This window comes from Bombus vancouverensis, chromosome 6, assembly GCF_051014615.1.
Source record: "Bombus vancouverensis nearcticus chromosome 6, iyBomVanc1_principal, whole genome shotgun sequence".
Taxonomy (NCBI): domain Eukaryota; kingdom Metazoa; phylum Arthropoda; class Insecta; order Hymenoptera; family Apidae; genus Bombus; species Bombus vancouverensis.
Genome location: NC_134916.1, coordinates 11,934,382 through 11,952,895, shown reverse-complemented (window position 1 = coordinate 11,952,895; position 18,514 = coordinate 11,934,382). Strand labels below are relative to the sequence as shown.

At 34.0% G+C, this 18,514-nt stretch overlaps 4 protein-coding genes and 1 long non-coding RNA gene across 7 annotated transcripts in view; 1 reads left to right on the top strand and 4 right to left on the bottom strand.

Moving 5' to 3' along the window:
• Nucleotides 1-9: 9 nt before the first annotated feature.
• LOC117155677 (uncharacterized) lies at nt 10-3,379 on the bottom strand. 3 transcript variants are annotated; one of them, XM_076619264.1, is made up of 6 exons: nt 3,161-3,379; nt 2,646-2,853; nt 2,377-2,563; nt 1,634-1,732; nt 439-792; nt 10-180 (listed from the first exon to the last, which is right to left on the bottom strand). In XM_076619264.1, the coding sequence occupies exons 3-6, from the start codon at nt 2,554-2,556 to the stop codon at nt 94-96; spliced, it is 720 nt and encodes a 239-aa protein (XP_076475379.1). In that variant the 5' UTR covers nt 2,557-2,563; nt 2,646-2,853; nt 3,161-3,379; the 3' UTR covers nt 10-93. The 3 variants fall into 3 exon arrangements, with proteins under 3 accessions (XP_076475379.1, XP_076475378.1, XP_033187811.2); XM_076619263.1 differs by having other exon boundaries at nt 3,165-3,379; XM_033331920.2 differs by lacking the exon at nt 1,634-1,732 and having other exon boundaries at nt 3,165-3,365.
• Nucleotides 3,380-3,860: 481 nt separating this feature from the next.
• Nucleotides 3,861-18,514, top strand: part of LOC143302821 (uncharacterized) — a 53,896-nt gene continuing 39,242 nt past the window's right edge. Inside the window, exon 1 of the long non-coding RNA XR_013058628.1 lies at nt 3,861-4,193. This is a non-coding gene — a long non-coding RNA (uncharacterized LOC143302821). The remainder of the gene's footprint in view (nt 4,194-18,514) is intronic.
• On the bottom strand, nt 4,209-6,814 carry LOC117155687 (uncharacterized). The gene is made up of 5 exons (XM_033331943.2): nt 6,652-6,814; nt 6,498-6,528; nt 5,859-5,951; nt 5,050-5,243; nt 4,209-4,417 (listed from the first exon to the last, which is right to left on the bottom strand). Exons 1-5 carry the CDS (start codon nt 6,724-6,726, stop codon nt 4,328-4,330), a joined length of 483 nt encoding a protein of 160 aa, XP_033187834.2. The 5' UTR covers nt 6,727-6,814; the 3' UTR covers nt 4,209-4,327.
• Nucleotides 7,498-12,604, bottom strand: LOC117155684 (uncharacterized). The gene is made up of 7 exons (XM_033331941.2): nt 12,441-12,604; nt 10,628-10,811; nt 9,589-9,893; nt 8,935-9,000; nt 8,766-8,850; nt 8,221-8,447; nt 7,498-7,710 (listed from the first exon to the last, which is right to left on the bottom strand). Exons 1-7 carry the CDS (start codon nt 12,540-12,542, stop codon nt 7,654-7,656), a joined length of 1,026 nt encoding a protein of 341 aa, XP_033187832.2. The 5' UTR covers nt 12,543-12,604; the 3' UTR covers nt 7,498-7,653.
• On the bottom strand, nt 14,039-18,447 carry LOC117155686 (uncharacterized). Its single transcript, XM_076619259.1, has 5 exons — nt 17,790-18,447; nt 16,497-16,568; nt 16,344-16,430; nt 15,697-16,051; nt 14,039-15,193 (listed from the first exon to the last, which is right to left on the bottom strand). Exons 1-5 carry the CDS (start codon nt 17,844-17,846, stop codon nt 14,883-14,885), a joined length of 882 nt encoding a protein of 293 aa, XP_076475374.1. The 5' UTR covers nt 17,847-18,447; the 3' UTR covers nt 14,039-14,882.

Sequence of the window (18,514 nt, the reverse complement as noted above, 5' to 3'; positions counted from 1 at the left end):
ACGACACAGTAAAAAAACAAACAAGTTTATTCGAATAACAGAAAAACAATTAGAACACCGAATAAGACGATCTTATAAATTATGATATTTACATTACTCTAATCCGACCAGACGAGCTCCTATTTTATTTAAAAAGTCTGTGATTTCCTGGGTACTCGTTTTGACAGTCTTGCGTGGAAACTAAAAATAATTATCGATATATTATTATTCAGAAGAAGTTAACGTTTTCTCTAATTATTACGTTACATGTTCAATCAAACCGTCAAACTTAATACTTTTTATTTCTCATATATCGTTACCCGCAATTATTAATATTTATTCCCCGTAGAAAGTTAAACGTTTTTCTAATTCCACATAAAAAAACGCGAGAAATCTTAATTATTTTCTAAATATATTTCTCCGTCAAAGGGTTAATGTTCTACATTTAAATATACGTACGTCAACGACACCGTTCAGAAAATTGCTAAACTTCTCGAATCCATCGACCAGAGTCCGACCAATGCCGATAAACTTGTCTCCAGAGTTTCCATATTTTTCCTCCTCCTTGATACCATCGACCAATGGTGTAGGATTCAGAAAAGATTCCAAAACGTTCGCGATAGGTTTCGGAATTGGCTTCTCTAGGAAACCTTGCACAGTTTCGTTCTCCAGTCTCACAGTTTCGCGCGCGTTTGGTCGAGTGTTCGTAACTGGCGGATACTGGGTCGTTACCGAGGATATTGGTTCGTAGTTCAAGGCCACCGATTTCTGCACTACCGCTGTCGCCATGGTCTGAGTCTCGCTGGCCAAAGCCTGTTCCATAAAGGATATGACGCGTGTTTATCGTTTGAATATTTTATACTTGCTAGAATACTGTTACGATTTCTCAATCCTTGAGTTTAATGATAGCATGAATGTTAGGCGAACGTTCCAGTGATATTTTCCTATATACTAAGACATATTTCACTGATCACCGCGATTCTCGTGCTAATTAGACCAGTTCTACGCGCGATTCAACCTCGATTTTCCTTCCAGTCAGGTTGATTTGCTATTCGTTATTGCCACATGCGATTAGAAAAAAGATAGCCTTACGATAAATGGTGAACCTCTGTTGAGAGATGAATCGATTTATTCGATGTATATGTCTTATGCTTTTTCCCTCTTTTCCGGGACACAGTGATAGTTTTATCGATATTTAAACGAATTATTTACTGGCCCAAGTTTTATAAAGATCTAGACGAACCTTTCGTCAGGAGAAATGATCAGAGTACTGAAAATTAGATTGCAACTGGATCGAGGGTGTGTTTCAATAACGATAATTAGAGAGATGAGATAGGCGAAGAGACGATCATAAATGACGATTATAATATCAAATTCAGGGTTATTAATTAAATTTCATGTTGATTGTTGAAGACAAATGAGTTTTTTCTTTTTCGGGTGCCCTCGAACAATCAATAATATCGTCGATATTTATTGACAAATCGCACTTTTAATGAGGACTATTGACAGAAATATCGACAATATTATCGATCGCCTGGGGGCGCAGTTAGAGAACAAACCGATAGAATTTTTACGTCGATGTAGTATTAAAAAAGCCTATTAGAATGGGAGACAAATCGATGATATGCGGTATCGAAGTCAGCGCGCCAATTACCTGCGCCCGACTGGCTATGATGTTTCGGGCCAATGTGACGGAATTCACAAATCTGCCTGTGCCGATTCTTATCGCGTCCGCGACACGGCCTAAAATCTCCTACAAAAACCGAAACACAATTTTGACCTAACCGCTATTCTATACCAAATTTTGTAATCTTAATCGAATCTTTGAATATCGCCAGTGTTCTTACTACTATCGCATACTATTTTCGTAGCATTAAAATTATGGTGGATAAATAAATATAGGACAATCTGTGCAATCTGCTACTAATCTGTGCAAGTAGAAATAAGAACAAACAGTAAACGATATAAAATATAGCTTTAAACGCTTCATTATAAAGCTGTAATTGAATTAAACAATACGAAAAATGAATCTTATGCGATATAGATGATATCATACTCATTGGCATGATGCCAACATGCGGCATAATATAATTCGTAGTGATTGATAGATAATATCAATAACAGTGATTGCTTAGAATACTAAAACTTCTGTTTGAAAATATAGCATGAATTATTATAATAAATCTGTATTTCAGTTTGTGTTCAATATTTGCATATAATTTTATAATAAAACGTTTACAGCAAAACTCTATACAACTCTTCCTCATTTTCACTTGTGTATATATTCTAGACTATAGTTGAGTAATTTATTCAAAGAATGTGAAACTCTCCCTATGTTAAAAATGGTCAGTGACCTTTCTTTGTGAAATTCCTTTAAAAAACTATAAACGCACTTACCTTGCCTGGCGCGTAATTAGACACTAGCCTTGTAGCAACATTTCTCGAATTCGTATCTCCCGTATTTAAGGTGAATCTGGTTGGTTGTTCCACGGGTAATCCCATCGATAAATCGAGCCGACAGACAAGGATCAAAATACAAAATCTCAAGGTTCTTCGTTTTTCAAGACTTCCCCACATCGTTGTCCTGCAAAGAAAATTTCTTCGCCACTAGCAACTCCACTTTCTTAAATGAAAGTGACGATACTTTGTTGCGGAAGTATACTCACGACGCGGTTTTTCTTCTACTTCTTGCCAGAAAATCGTTTTACCGTGTACGAAACGAAGATAATTAGAACAGAACTGAAGATTTATCGCATAGGACGTTCCTTGTATCGCAGTCATCCAGCGACTAACACATTACGTTGTAGTCAGTTATAAAGTTGGTTTACGCTCTTACGACAGACACTTACTTTCTCTTTCGATTTGCTTCACGATCTAGGAACAAGGCACACAAACAGCCGTCGACCGTGTACGTACGTGTTTCTTCGAAAGCTCATTTGCAATCGAATAATTCGATATCAAAAGAAAAATCATTCAACGATCGAAAGCTATCATCGACGAAAATTATATTAATGACGTCATAAGTGAAATTTCTTCGCAATACGTATAGTAGATCACGAAAACACCTATATAGTTATCACTATTTTTACCAAGATTTTTCTGAACACGTTATGTGTATTATAGAAAACTTTGGGAAATTTCATTACTATTGATAAAATTTGATATAGAAGTTACAACTTACTTACTATTTACGGAATTTTGAGCGCGGAATTTGAGTTCGGGCAGACCCACTCGCTTCTTTAGGAAATTCCGAATTACATGTCCTCCCCGAGCTGTAAACCTAATGACTCCGAGGTCAGGTAAAAAACTCCGGCAAAAGCCCAGCCGAAAAGGCACGATGGACAGACGAAACACAACGGCTGGTAGGGAGAAGCAGCAACGTAGGAGGACAGTTCATCATCAGACATCGTACCGTGTGAGTGAAATACTTCACTCCCAACAAGATCTTACCACCGTCGTGTTCATAACATCACACTTTATTTTTATACAACAAGTGCAAATACAGTGCTAGATTACTCTAACACTCGATCTATTAAACCTCCTCCACCTTGAGCGTAATATCGACCGATCGGTTTGACCTGACCGGTTGCTCTTTAGTCGAGGATTCGCAACACTTACTGCAAATGTACACTTAGTAAAAAATTAATATACATACTCATACGTAGTAGTTTTAAACATTAGTGTTGAACGTGGCTTTGCCAAAAGCATTGTGACTTATTAGTATTGTACAATAAATAATTATTTGTTCCGAATACTTTGGTGACTTGTGCGAAATGACGTGTGCTTGTGATAAATATCTGGAAGCTTCTGTATATGTATTATTGTCAAATTTTTTTAGGATTTCACTAATATAATCATGATAGATATTATTAAAGTACCAATGAAATTACAAAAAATATATTTATATATATTTTATATATTTATTTATTTATATATTTTATATATTTATATATATTTTATATATTTATATATATTTATAGAAGGTTTCTATGCCTAAGTGTTCGGACACTTTCGCGTACCACTGTATCGTTTATTATTGAAATTAATGAAACCAAAGCACTTTATACATATTTTAATATAAAGCCCTTTGTGTTAAAATACGGATAGAAGTAGAAGAAGGTGAAGTTTATATCGCAATCACGATCTGAGCTATAGGAATTAAAGGGTCGATGTTGGAAGACTTGTCCTCAAGAAGATATTAGAACGGAAAATGGGTGAGAAAATGTTCATTTTTCATTTTTGAGATAGAATTTTATTTCGCAAAATGCACATTTTATTGTAACACGTATAATATATGAATATGCATATCCAAATTAAATTGTACGAATGCTAATGTATAAGACAATTATCAACCACTCGTGCTTCTCGTTATGTTCAAGAGAACCAACAAGAGCTCGAGTAATAAAGCGACTATACTTGCGACAAGAGTTAGTGGAATCTGAAACATGCAAAAACAAAAATTACGGTTAAGGTGCCTGCTCACTGATGTTTATGAATAATTCGACATCTCATCGTCGTTCGTTTTGCATATTTTTCGTGAACATATTCGTAAGACACATACAGTCATTCGTAAAACTCTTCTTGCATTCGATAAAAAGGCCATTTTTAATGAAATAGAACGCTACAAGATTTCATTGCGAAGTATTTTTTCACCATTTTCTTATTGTTTTATATATGATAATATACAAATATGTATATGCCTACATCCTATATATTTTATTTCAATAAAAATGACCATTTTTGTAAGATGTAAATTGCGAAGACGATTTCATCGACGATTGTAATTGTTCGAAGTTACGAAATACATTGAAGCACATATAGAAAATATTTTGGCAGATTTAATAACAGTTTGTGAACAGTTTGTGTTAGTGTGCAATAAACCCACAAAAGGTTGGCAAACATATTGCAAACACTTGGTGGACAATGTCGTATTTGTTAACGAATACGCGTGTTTAAGGAAAATACGTCATTTTCGCTTATTAAAATAAGAATGATCGAAGTGAATAACATATTAAAAACGACTATTTAATAAGATTATAAGAAAATTACGAAATATAATATGAAACTTACACGCAATACTTGAGATAGGAGTACTATGAGTGGGCCAACTATAGGTAAGCTTTCTAAGAGTTCGATTACAGGACCAAGTAGTATCTGAAGTTGTGAAAGATTTCCATTCAAAATACCTTGAAGTAGGTCACCGATCGACACTTCTTGAAGACCCGTCAAGAGCTTAGTCAGGCTACCGGTGAGGCTGTTTCCTCCTAGATGTAATCATGAAACATTACATTAACATTATATGAACGTATTAGTTGAGAAAATCTTTCCAAGTCTATTATATAACTTCTTTAAAGTTGATTATGAAGAGAAATTGAATTTTATTTTAATATTATCACCCCTTAATAATATTATCGTAAATAGCGTTATTCATATCTACTGCAAATAATAACTTATTTATCTTATATTTAATATTAAATAATAGTAAAATCCTTAATAGCATTTGTTTGATTTTATTCATATCTAAGGTAAAATAATGTATTCGAGTGAAATTTCATTTATAATAGCATAAACGTATATATAGCTCTTGACGATTAATTATAGTTAGATCATGAATGGCGGATAGCGACGCTTCGATTTACACGCGATAGAAGATAACTTATTATGTTAGAATTTGATTTCATTAGTTTTCCGAAATATTTTGATAATCGTACTAAAATGTATGAAACAATTTATTGTGTACAGTGGACTAAAATTATTAAGGGGCGAAGATTACGAATTTCATCGATGCACGAAAAGCTCAGAATTTCTTTTTAATTTTTATTAGAATTCGATAGTTTATTAGAAGGCTCTATTTAAAGGGCCAGAGATAAAGCTATTACCTCCGGTAGAGTTACCACTCAAAAGAGGTCCAAGGATACTAGTGAGGGCATCGTTGAGAGTCGGGGCTTGGGGTATTAAGTTACCAGTGGTTCCTGCAAAATCGTTTAAAACATTCCTCTTGCTTAATTTATTGCCTATTAATTAAAATGGTAAAATCCAACTATGTCTCTGTTCGAATATCATCGTTCATAACTATTCGGATGCTTTCGCAGTTTGTAATACGCAAAAGCGTATAAATTGGCTGGATGTTTCCTTAAATTTACATTTTTACGAATATCATTAAAGGAGTAGTATCTAAATAGTAGCACGTCTCATAACTATTGTGACAGTTTATCTGGATATTCAGTACATTCCCGTATACTATATGCTTCTGTATATTTCTGTACATTTAAATTTTAATATTTAGAAGCATCCGTAATCTTATGATAAATTAATAATCATTCGATTCGATTAACATTCATTGTAAAATACCATAGGTTGTTAGATAGTATCGATCCGTAAAATGCGAACATTTTTGAAAAAACGACGTTTCAGATGCGTCAAGCTAATAAACGTTACATCCAACAATATCAATAAGATACATATATTGCTTTACCTATTGCCTATTGCCTATTTACTAAATAGAGTGGTACCATTACCTTGTACAGTAGAAAGGACGCCCTGTCCAATCTGAAATATCAATATATCGCAATGACAGTGTTCTTAAGCAGCATTAAATAGAAATAATACACAAATCTCGAAATACAATTTGTAATTGTCTTCGTTATAGTAACTATTTCAAAGAAACCTTACCAGCTGACCATTGCCTATACTGGCCAAGAATCCAAGCAGGAAGCAAGTGAGGAATAAAGACAGTATAACTCTCATATTGACGAGCTGTGTTCTTTCGTATGGCTTTGCGACGAAAATACAGGAAGCGGCTCCTCGAAAGTACTTGCTTTCTGGTTGACTCGTTCATATTTATATAATAGTTATCAGTCGGTCTATATCACATTGTTTGACCATTAATAGTAAATACCTCGTAATAGCTGTCATTGTTCGGAAATTAGCATTGATATCCAAAAACTCGACCTTGGCTTTGTCAAATATCATTATTACTACTATTCGTACGTTTCATGAAATTTCTGAACACTCGCATATCTTGTCTTTTACATAACATAATTGCGATTTTTATCGAATATGAGCGCCTAAAAGTAAGATACCGACAATTTTCGCAATTGGTAACACTTCACTCGGGAACACATCTAGGAAAGAAGCAACAATGTAACAGTATAGGAATTTTATTTCGTATATTTACTTAGAAATGATAGAGCAGAAAATTATAATTATCTAACTAAAACCATTTCCAAAATATGGTCACGTTCGCCTTTCCAAGTACTCGATTTTCCAAAAGGATCACGGACACGTCGATGGGCCCGATGGCCCATGGGGATTTCTCATCCCTTTAGCACTTTTACTTTTATTACCTCCACTGCAGTTCGTACTCTTTGTCTTATCAAATTCATCGAATTTTACACGATTATTTCACGATACTATAATACAATAGGTTTCATGTTTACAGAATAAAATAGATTATTTTCGATTGATTTATTAATGCAGTGTGAATCTGGAGTGATGGGAATAAACAGTGAAAGAGAGTTCAGTTTAGAATAATTTATTAAGAAAATTCTAACAAATTAAACACAACGCATCTATATCTATTTTTAATGGATAGCTATTTCCATTACCACTAAGTCTTACAATGTAAAAAGTGTGTATAGAGATTAGGAAATCGACGCAACACGATGTCGTTACTTATCCGGCATTATTATTCAACAGTTGATTAACAGCGTTCAGCGTTGATATCGGTATCTGTGAAAAGGAAACACTTAAGTGAATGAAGGAAGCTTTCGTTATATCATATACTACCCTTCTTTGTAAGTATCCGAACATACTGATGTTGATGAATTAATAATTGGAATTAACAAATTATAAATTCAAATTACATATTAAACAATACAAAAGCAGTACTATTTACCCTATAAATTGATTATTTATATATCATTTTTTTAATCAACATTCTATCCGTTTGAAAGATATCTTCATAATGTAATTTATAATTTAAAAATGATAGAATCCAAAGATAAAATGTTTACCAAACTGACAGAATAACGTTATAAGACCCGACAGTTATAAATGCCAGTCTTAGTATTACGTATTGGTTCTTAAAAATCAATTTAATCACGTTATAATATTTTATTATACGGCTATGCTGGTTATATATATAATATCATCGAAGTAATTAAAATTTATCTTGTGTAAGAAACAAACAAGCGTCCGAATACTTTTGGATAGAAAAATAAGGATAATCATATTTTTTACCTGAAATATGTCATCGTAAAAACCAGGACTTTTGGTCCTCACGACAGCTACTTTTTGTGTAGGAGTAGGGTCTGAATAATAAATCGCTTGACGCTTTTGGATGTTTTGAACATTTGAATCGGCATTACCCTGCGGCTCTATTGGAACTGTATGCTCTTGATCAGCCTGTCTCTTCGACTCCCATAACTTTCTTCTACGGTGACGTGGAAGGACTTTCGTTAGTCGAACTAAAAAATAAATCTCAAATGTATAAAAAGTGTCGTATTATGTTGTATTGTGTCGTGTTAATCCATTAAGGGGCAACGTTACGTTGACGCGATATTTTATCAGCGTTCTTTTTTCCATCAACTTTCATTATGGAATTCTATTTTCGTACAACGTGACTGTGAACGAGAATTCTGAAGGTTTTTATCCTAGTTATTTTTTTCACGTAGACTTTACGACCTTATGAAACGTAAAGAAATTGATATAATTATAACATTATGATAAACCATTGGTTGATCCTTAATGAGTTAAGATTATTAATTAACTGAAATTTTTCTCACCAACGCGTATATCATTCGTCTCGCTGGACAAAACAGGATTAACCTCGGCGATAGATAGCGGATTAACGTTTAATGCTTCTTGTATCTGACGCAATCGTATTCACAGATTATTAATTCGATCTAAGAGCAACGACCTTCAAATTGATGCCATTAATTCAATTGTGTTTACCTCTTTTTTCGACGAAGAGTCAATTTGCTTAAAAGCCTCTGGAGATTCCGCCGGCACAGCCACTGTCTACAAATTAACCATAATTTTACCCTTCATATCTCAACACTTCATAATTTGTTTGCTAATCGTACATCACAAACCATATTCTTTTTCTTGTACTTTCGTATCATATATTTACTGTCTGAGATTTATTCCTCTTTTTCTTTTTTCTTTCTTCTTAACGAAGCACGTCATTTATATACTGTGGTGTGCAAGACTTCCCGGTCACGTCAATCTCTCATTTTATATTCCTAATGTAAGGTAATGATATTTATCTAATGTATTTGATCATCTAATGATCTCACCTAATGTAATGATATTTGAAAAGTTGTTAACTAATATTAGGTACAGGACTATGACGAATAAAAGAAAGCAATATAATAAATAAATACGACTACACAGTTATATTATATACACTACGAATTAATTATTCCTTTATACGAATATAAAGTAGATTTATTTGCCCAGAAACTTTTGCACACATTTTGTATATATTTCTTTATTTCACACTTTACAATTAAATTTGAATTATTTTTAAAACGTCGCAAATTTGTAACTCTGATAACGAACATCTTAATTACGACTCAATGAACAATTAATACTAATTTAACGCACCTCCAATACTTTTTCTTTCTTATTTCCAGAACGAGCGATTACTTGAATATTCGAACGTCCCCTGGTTGATTGGCCCCTATCGCCTTCATCTTCACCTGGTTTATTATTTCCATCATCTCGTCTGTCGCTTGGTCCTCTGTTAGAAATTCCAGCTGATGTTCCAGCCGCGTGAGCTCCCGTGTTGGCGAAGATTCCTCCTCTGAGTCCAGGACCCGACCTTCCACTTCCGTCTATCACTCCGCCTAATCCTGCTGCAGCTTCGTGTCTACCGTTTCCAAGGCCTGCTCTCGCGAACAGACCTCCTCCTGTTGATCGATTCACCGCATGAACTTTTCATTTCGCCTTCTCATAGGGGGAAAAAAAAGAAAAAAAACTGGAAGTCCAGAAGTCAACTTCCAGTATATTTATGATACGATAAATATCTATTTCTGAGAATCTATCAAGACATAAAAAAATCATATCAGTATATAATTGAAGATGATATAATAGCAGCTGATTTCTTAGGATCTATGATCTTTTTGCTGATATTATAGTTCACGTTTACATAAGGAAGAATTGAATTCGCAATGTAAATATCCCTTTTCCATCGTCTGAGGAGAATTGTCTTTTTAGATGGTCGAAGAGAAGACGAGACACGCCAGAATAATGGATCAGTTTTATCGAAAACAAATGGATTTATCGTTTAGTTAATTTAACGTTTATCATTTGGTAACATATTGAAATAAGATGTTACGTGTAAGCAACATCGGGCATAAAGATGTTAATTATGAAACTGGAAAAATTATAAATCGTAATACAAAATACTTTTAGTAGAAAGTAACGGAACGTAAGAAAATAGGGAATCTGTAAATAAAGGAATTATTATATTCGAGAGATTGGCAATCCGAATGACAATTTGACTCGTTTGCCACTTGACGGATTAATCGAGCGCCAACTAAAGTTTCGTTCAAGTAGATGAAATTCGTATAAACGTCTATGGCGACAGATTTCCAAGTTCTACTGGAAAAGAAGAAAGACGTTTCGATGGAATTGTACTAGCCAAGATTTGCATTGTTGCCATCGATTGCGCCACCCAAACCAGCGGACGCATGGCCACCCCAGGGTGTTCCGACGCTAGCGTGAAGTCCATTGCTTCCGCCTAGTAAACCACCCAGTCCAGCTTGGGCATGGTAGCCGCCCAAATTGAATCGGATTCCACCATTTGTAAGTTGAACGAATGGAAGCTGCGAAGAAACAATGGCACGTTTTTTTATTGTTTTGTTATTAGATCGCGAATATTTATGTTACTGTCTATAGTTAAATTATCCTATATCGATCATTTCGAAAGTAATGAAAACTAAAGTGTTTTTTATTTCTCTTCATATTATTTAAGGCATTTAGTTGTTGTTTGAATGAACAACCTGTATAATATACTTCAACATAACTTTACTTAATAGATGAAATTTGTACGTCTAAACGTATCTCGAAGTATGGCAAAGTACTAAATAGGATAATTTAACTAAAGGGTGCAATATGTAAATTCATATTTTTATCAACTCAACTAGAAGACCTATGCAGAGATTTGATTTCTTTATTAAATATTATGGCGAATACTGTACTTTGGAAATTGTATACATAGTTTTGCATATTATGTACAGTGCATTGTATGCATTTTTACTAACTCGCTTAGTTACTAGGGTGCATCAAAATTCGCAATTTACCTAACATTTTTGTATAATTACAGCGATAAGTTTCTCCAGATATTAACATTTTAATAGTTGCTACCTAACTATCTACGTTATATCTATAGTGCCTCATTGTAAAGTTTATAAACGTTGTTACACTACAATTAGACCGATAAACCTTAATGAAGGTTTTCAGGTACGTTATGTATGTATTTAACAAATAGATGGTAGTTAATATGAAACAATTTTCTTAAACAATTACAAACTCAGTACAATTTGCTTCTATACCACCTGTATGTCTTCTAAGTTTTTCAGGATTATTTGATATTTATGCAAATATACTAAATTGTCGGCCTGATAACAAACTTCAACTCAGTCCTTGGTTCACTACAATTATTTGCAAATTTAAGCAATATCTTCCAACAATCATATAACCATCGCAAACTTATAACTCGGTTTTATATTTCCGCAATCTTTTCCCTGATCGTGGTTGCGTTTGCTGATTACCTAATATTGTTCCGCCATCAGTGACCCGTACTCTCCCCTTTTCGCTAAATTTTTTTATACATTCTATTCACTGTCATTCATTCGTCATCATTTATGACCGTCCAAACAAAAAGATTCAATGGATGTCGTGGCACGTTATCTAATTATTGTTACGTTATACTTGGAAATATTAGAAAGTTGCTCGCTTAGAGCTATTTGCTCATACTCAGTTTGTAAAACAATTCATTAGGTATACAAATAAGCATTTGCAGACTGCAAATATCGTACAGTTTTGATTATCATCTCTAATTATACTCGCTTGTTGAACAACTGAATAATTTTGTTTTCGTATGAGGGGAAATTCTTCATTTTTAATCGTTTTGTAAATATCGATATCGAATATGAACGGAAACTTTTCAATTAAAATGTGACAATTTTTTTCAATTTCTATTCCTATTTTTTTTTTTTTTTTTTTTTTTTCGAAGCTTCGTTTTCTTACAAATTTCCAAACGCGAATTACCAATTACGCGAATCGCCAATTAGAATTCCACTTGTTCGTTCAAAATTCCAAGCAAAGTTACAATGCAAAATTCGATAAATCGCTGTCTCACAATCGGCCGCATCGCAAACGTAAGCGTGAATTGTTCTCAGGCAAATACAATGAAAATTTGTATTATTAATTCAATAAAGTTGAAAACTCACCGAGAATGGACTCTGGGCGCTATTTTCGCTATCTTGAGGCATCCCGGTGATCAATGCAATTAGACTAACTACGAACACTAAAACAACCTTGCCGCACAGCATCTTTCTTTCAACTGAGTCGCACAACTGGCTACCTGACGCGCTTACTACGGACTTCTAAAAAGACCTCGAAGACATCTCTGGCTCACCTTCTCGTCGGGAAGGGATAAAGTCTGACGTAGACTTAAGAAGTAGCCGAGCAACTCGTTTTGCGAATGTGGTTTTATAGCTGATTTATACGACGATTGTCTACCGAATGAACTGTGATTACGCCGGGGTCAAGGACAATATGAATACAATCACCACGCATTCATTTCCTTCTTCAGTCTTGCTGGCATTTGTATAAGTTTCGGTGTGCTGCCTTAATTAACAAGTACATCCCCGAAAAGACAGAGAAGACATTGTACGTTGTTTATTTTTACAAATGGGAGAAGTTCCAATAGGCTTTTAGCGTCTTAATGCACAAATTCTTCCTCGATTTATTAATGAAAATAATTGAATATCTTTTTATAATAAAAGATAGCTAGTTGGTGCGGTACAAAATGTATTGTACCTTTTTAAAAAATAAGTCAAATATTTTCGGAAGGTTTTTCGATTTATTGTTTTCACTTTTAGTTTAGCGTTGGAAATTTTCATTGTTTTACGTCGAAAATAAATTACCAATTAACGTGTTCATGGTTAAGGAATTCGTAATTTCTTCACAATTTAATGAAAGGGAATGCTGCAATCGTGAAATAGCTATGCACTTGTGTGATGGAGAAATTTCCGCTAAAATGACTCAACACATAAATGAAGAAGAAGCAAAGGTTTTTATAAATGATTATTTTTTTGACCAGATAGATGGATGACGCTAAAAAGATCTTAATTAAAAATATAACGAGATGCAGGAAAACTAGACATTAATATCGCAGATCAAAGTTGAATCAAACGTAAACATAATTCCTCGAATAAATATCTAAGAACATAAAATTACATGACTAATAGTATTCTAATGTCAGAAGATATTTTAGAATTCTCCTTATTTGTTTGAATAATAAGGTGGTTTATAAAAATCCAAAGTTACGGTTCAAACTTCAAGATTCAATCTTGTAATTCGACGAACTTCCGTTTTCGAAACCAGCATAATCGTTGTCGACGCCAACTTGTAATACTTTTTAGAATGTCAATGATTGATATTTAATTCACAGTTTAGTACAAAAGGCTTAAAAATCTTTCGTATGCTACTTAGAAATACTTTTTCAATTTCTGATACTGATTCCTTCGAATAGATGTGATAAATTACAAACGAAACCGATCAAGTGAATCATTCAACCTTGCCAACGCTGTATTTATACATATGCTAATACATCGATAACTGCGAAACGATTTAACGTTAACGCGTGGACTGATTATTATTTTACATGCATTTATGTGCTTATGACGCCCGAGCCATATAAATAAAAAACCAGACTACCGGTCACGCGATTATTCATTAAATCCGACTATTATCAGATACTGGGATTCATTTTCCTTCGTTTAATATTTATCTTATAACGAGGATCCATGCAGTGGAATATCAATTATGTACAAAATGAAGTTGAATTTTATTCGAATACACAATGGATACACGGGTTGTTTGCTTATCCTCGCATCTTTTCGTTATTCATAGGACGTGTTACATTCGAAATGTTTTCCGTATCGCAGGATTGACTCGTTTAACATTCCATGTAGTAGCCATGGAGTCTTTCGTGGTACATACGTGACTTCGAAATTCGTGGGTGAAACAGCGCAGCTGCCGTGAAAATCTAACGAGTCATTGTCGTTCGTTCGCCAATTATCGTCCCAACGATGAAATTGCAGTTTGCTTTAACGACTCTGGTTTTCTCTAAACAGCGACATTTTGTCATTCGTTATCTACATAAACGATGCATTGTGACTCACATACTTATCGGCCAGCTGTTATCGAGCGTGTGATATATAAAAGTATATATATGTTATACAATACGTCATGAAAATTTAGAAAATCAAATTCATTTCGCCTTGCATTTCATTTACGAGTCAAACGATACTCTGCTGTTCTTCGATGTCACTTCTCTTTACAATGGTAGAACATTTAAAGTAACGTGCACTGCTAAACATACATACGAACGTATGTATTAGGTATTAGGACATTTGGTAATCGAATGCATTTCATTGTTGTTATTCTATATTCTACTTATCTTATTATAAATCTATCATTTCAATTGCGTTACAGGAGCCTTGTAATATAAAATATTTCACAAAGTAAAATTTGATTTTTCCAATAAATACTACAAGTAGATGTCCTAATTCCTAATACTTATGTACGAGTATAACTGGCAGCGTATGTTACGCGTGATAGAAAACTAAAAGATTGAATTCATTTTACTGTTTGATGAATTTGTTCTATGATTGAAACGATATTCTGCTGCTTTTGGGTGCAATCTTGTTCTGCAGTGGAGGATCATCTTCATAGTCTAGTCCATTTTCTTTATTCGGAGCAATTTTGTTCTGTATTCGAAAATCGTCGTAATACTTGTTTGGTCTTTTATCTTTAGGGGCGACTTTATTTTGTATGGAAATATGCGCGCTAGTTGGTCGAGAGCCAGAAATCGTACCAAACCCAGCGGTGATCCCATGCCAGGAATAATTTGTGTCTTCTTCTACGTTTTCGTGGACTTCGTAACTACCTGTACTACCCTGTCCTCCATGGGTACCTATAAAGATTTCTATATGAACCATCTGTAGTTTTATAGTTGTACTGTTTGATTCATAAAAAAACGAAGTTTTCAAAACCTATAAACAAATATATAAACGGTAAAAAAAAGCGGCACACCATTCTCTGGTTCTATATAATGATTCTCGTTAGAAGCTGCAATAAAATTCCTTTGCAGAATTTTCCACAATATATTCTCTATCAATTCCGTAAAATTTGTACCTTAAGATATTTTAGAAAAGTTTTGGCATACGATTAAAACGAGAAATCCCACATATCAACGTACAATTCACTATTCTTTCTTATTATCTCGATTTTAAGAAATTCGTTAACGACAGAAAAACGCGCCTTTTGTAAAAATCTCCTATTACAATTGTTCGATTAATAGTTGAAGATATCGCACATATACCTTTGTCTTTCCCTTTTTCATTAATTTTTTTCAGGGATTTCGCTTTTGCCTAGTCAAGCAGTACAGATATATACTCGATACCAGTAAATGTGTACCTTGATTTCCATGACCACCATGACCACCATGACCACCATGTCCACCACCATTTCCACTGTACCCGCCAAACGGACCTTGAATACTACCTAAGATACCATGATTACTAACCAGGAAGGAGAGGGTGTTTAAACCAAAGGAATTTTTGTTATTGTTCTTAACGTTTCTCTTCATTTGTTGCTGTTTGAAACGTTGTTGCTGAAGTTGCTCTCTTTGGAATCTCTGTCGTTCCCTTTGAGCTAATATTCTCTCTCTTCTTTCTTGGCGTATTCGTTGTAACTCTTCGGCATTCTGGAGTCTCTGCCCAGACGTTTGTTTTACTAGAGCCCCAACAGCTTCTAAGGTCGAAACAGGGATCTATGAAAAAGAAAGAAAGATTTATATTTCAAAGAAATTGCTAGGATAATATATAGATAACATGATAAAACACAAAAATTCGAACTGTGTCATATCGAGAGCGTGTTACGCGAGAGCAGAATATTATTGTTTGATGAATATCCAAAAGTATGTATGCACACCGAAAGTTTGTTTTGTTTAAAGAAAGTAAAAAAGAAAAAAAGAAAAGAAAAGAACTATATTTTAGGGATTTTTACGAAAACTGTATTTACGAAGAGTACGTGTTATATAAGTCACCGGAATATAAATATACCTTTAAAATACTATCGATGGCCTTAGAATTTTCTGGGCTAAAAGTTTGCACCGCGGCTCCTGTTTCCTTGATCGCCGTAATTGGAATCTGAAGCGTTAAAATCAATTTTTATTGGATCACCGAGAAACTTAAGAGAGATTAAATAATACTCACGTTAAAAATACTGTCTATCACACGATCACTTTCACTCGGATCATTTTGACGCTTCATTCGTTGAAGGATCGCCTGAAATAACAGATTTAAATTCAATTATCAGGTCTCCATATCATGTTTAGACCATTTTTATTTAAGAAAATAATATATAATGACTATAGAATGACATTTTTATTTGTCAACATATAAAGCGACAATAAAACAACTTTTAATCATCTCAGTATAGGGGGAATTAACTTTCGATGAAATTTTGTAGCATTTTAATTCACTAAAGCTGTTCTTATAATAGTATGTTTTGACGCTTGAACTGTGCTGTAAACGAAAGATACGATAAAGTTAATCCCACACGTTATAACGTCGCAAATGCGGGTAGAATTATCCGTACGGGAATGTGCATTGAATTACTTTTAAACAGCTATTATGCCTACATAGTAACTTTCTCTTTTCTACATATAGAGCGTCAAACGATTTTCTGCTCGATAAGTGTTAATGCAAATGCCAACGTGCCTTCTGAACAGGCGTTATTGTTCTTTTGTTGCATTTCTATTTGCGTTAATATCGCATAGCGGAAAATTGAAAATTTTACAGATCAATGTTCCTTTCTCATTTGAAAATATCAACGAGTTTAGGTTCAAATTATAGTAGTTATACAGTATCGAAAGTTAAATTCTTTTATTATTACTTTATCTATTAATACGTGAATTCAAATATAAAAAACCATGTGAATGAGAATTCGCGTAGATGACAAATGATTAAGAGCCGACGAATGTTTTGTATTGTTTAACTAATTGGTTTTGTATTAAGAGCGATTCAGAGAATGCACGTGAAGATGTGACTGTACGTGTGAAAAATGTGTATTGTGTGTGTGAGGCCTTTACCAGAAGAATTTTGTAAAATTCGCTGAAGAATCGAGCGTCAAGATCCAATGAGAAAGAGTCTCAAGAGAATTGTTACTTCTTTTTAGTATTATCGAGTAAAACTCTGCTTGCGATTCAATGTTCCTTGAATGATCTGAATTTTATTATCGAAGATCCAAAATATTTGAGATACCAACATTTTTTGTATATATACTCGGATAATGATTAAGCTTCACCACATTCATTGCAATTACGCTATAATGTCATGACAACAGAGATAAGTCTAAGGAAAGCCAATATTGATTTGTGTGAAAAGAATCAGTACGTTTATAATACTAAACACAACGATGTAAAATCCATCATTTGAGCAGATCTGAAAGTTTTAACGTGTTAAAATAATAAGATACAAATTGTTGCAAATAAGCATAGAACTTACTGTCTCCGAAGCTGTCACGTACAAGATAGCGTTGAAAACGCAGATTATCCCAAGCATTGTTGTAACACCTTGATGCGACCGTCAAAGAATCTTCGTGATCTGCAAACTGCAGAACAGGTCGACGATCCTCCAATCTATAAGGATGATTGCAAGATCCCACGCGAGGTATCAACCAATCACGATGTAGGATTCCACGGATCCAATACCTTTTGACCAGTGGTCCTTTCTATTCCACGTAATCTTCTTACACACGATTTAGCCCCTCCTTTTTGTCTTCTTTCACCGAGCTATCGTGTTACGCGCATGCAACAACGTAAGCGGAATTAGTTATTTACATGAAAGTAACAGTAACAGTAACAGTAAACCCATGTATGAACACGAACAGACAGATGCAACAGCTAAATACTCACAGAAGTTCGACGATCAAACGAAAATTACGACCAAAACGCATTAAGGACAGCTGATGAATTATTATTTCTTTTTACGCTGAAAGATAGAATTATGCGAAGCAATTGTAAATGATTCTGAAGAAAGTCAATGAAAGTCTGATGAAAGATCATCATCTTACAATGGTGAATAAAAATTTCTCGTTACGTACATCATATTTTACTTTATACAATTTAAGAAAATGTTATTGTAATGTGTATGAATTTCTCATGTGTGTAATGTATTCACTTTATATTATTTAAACAAATTTTAACCAATATTGTAAAAAAAAGAGAAGC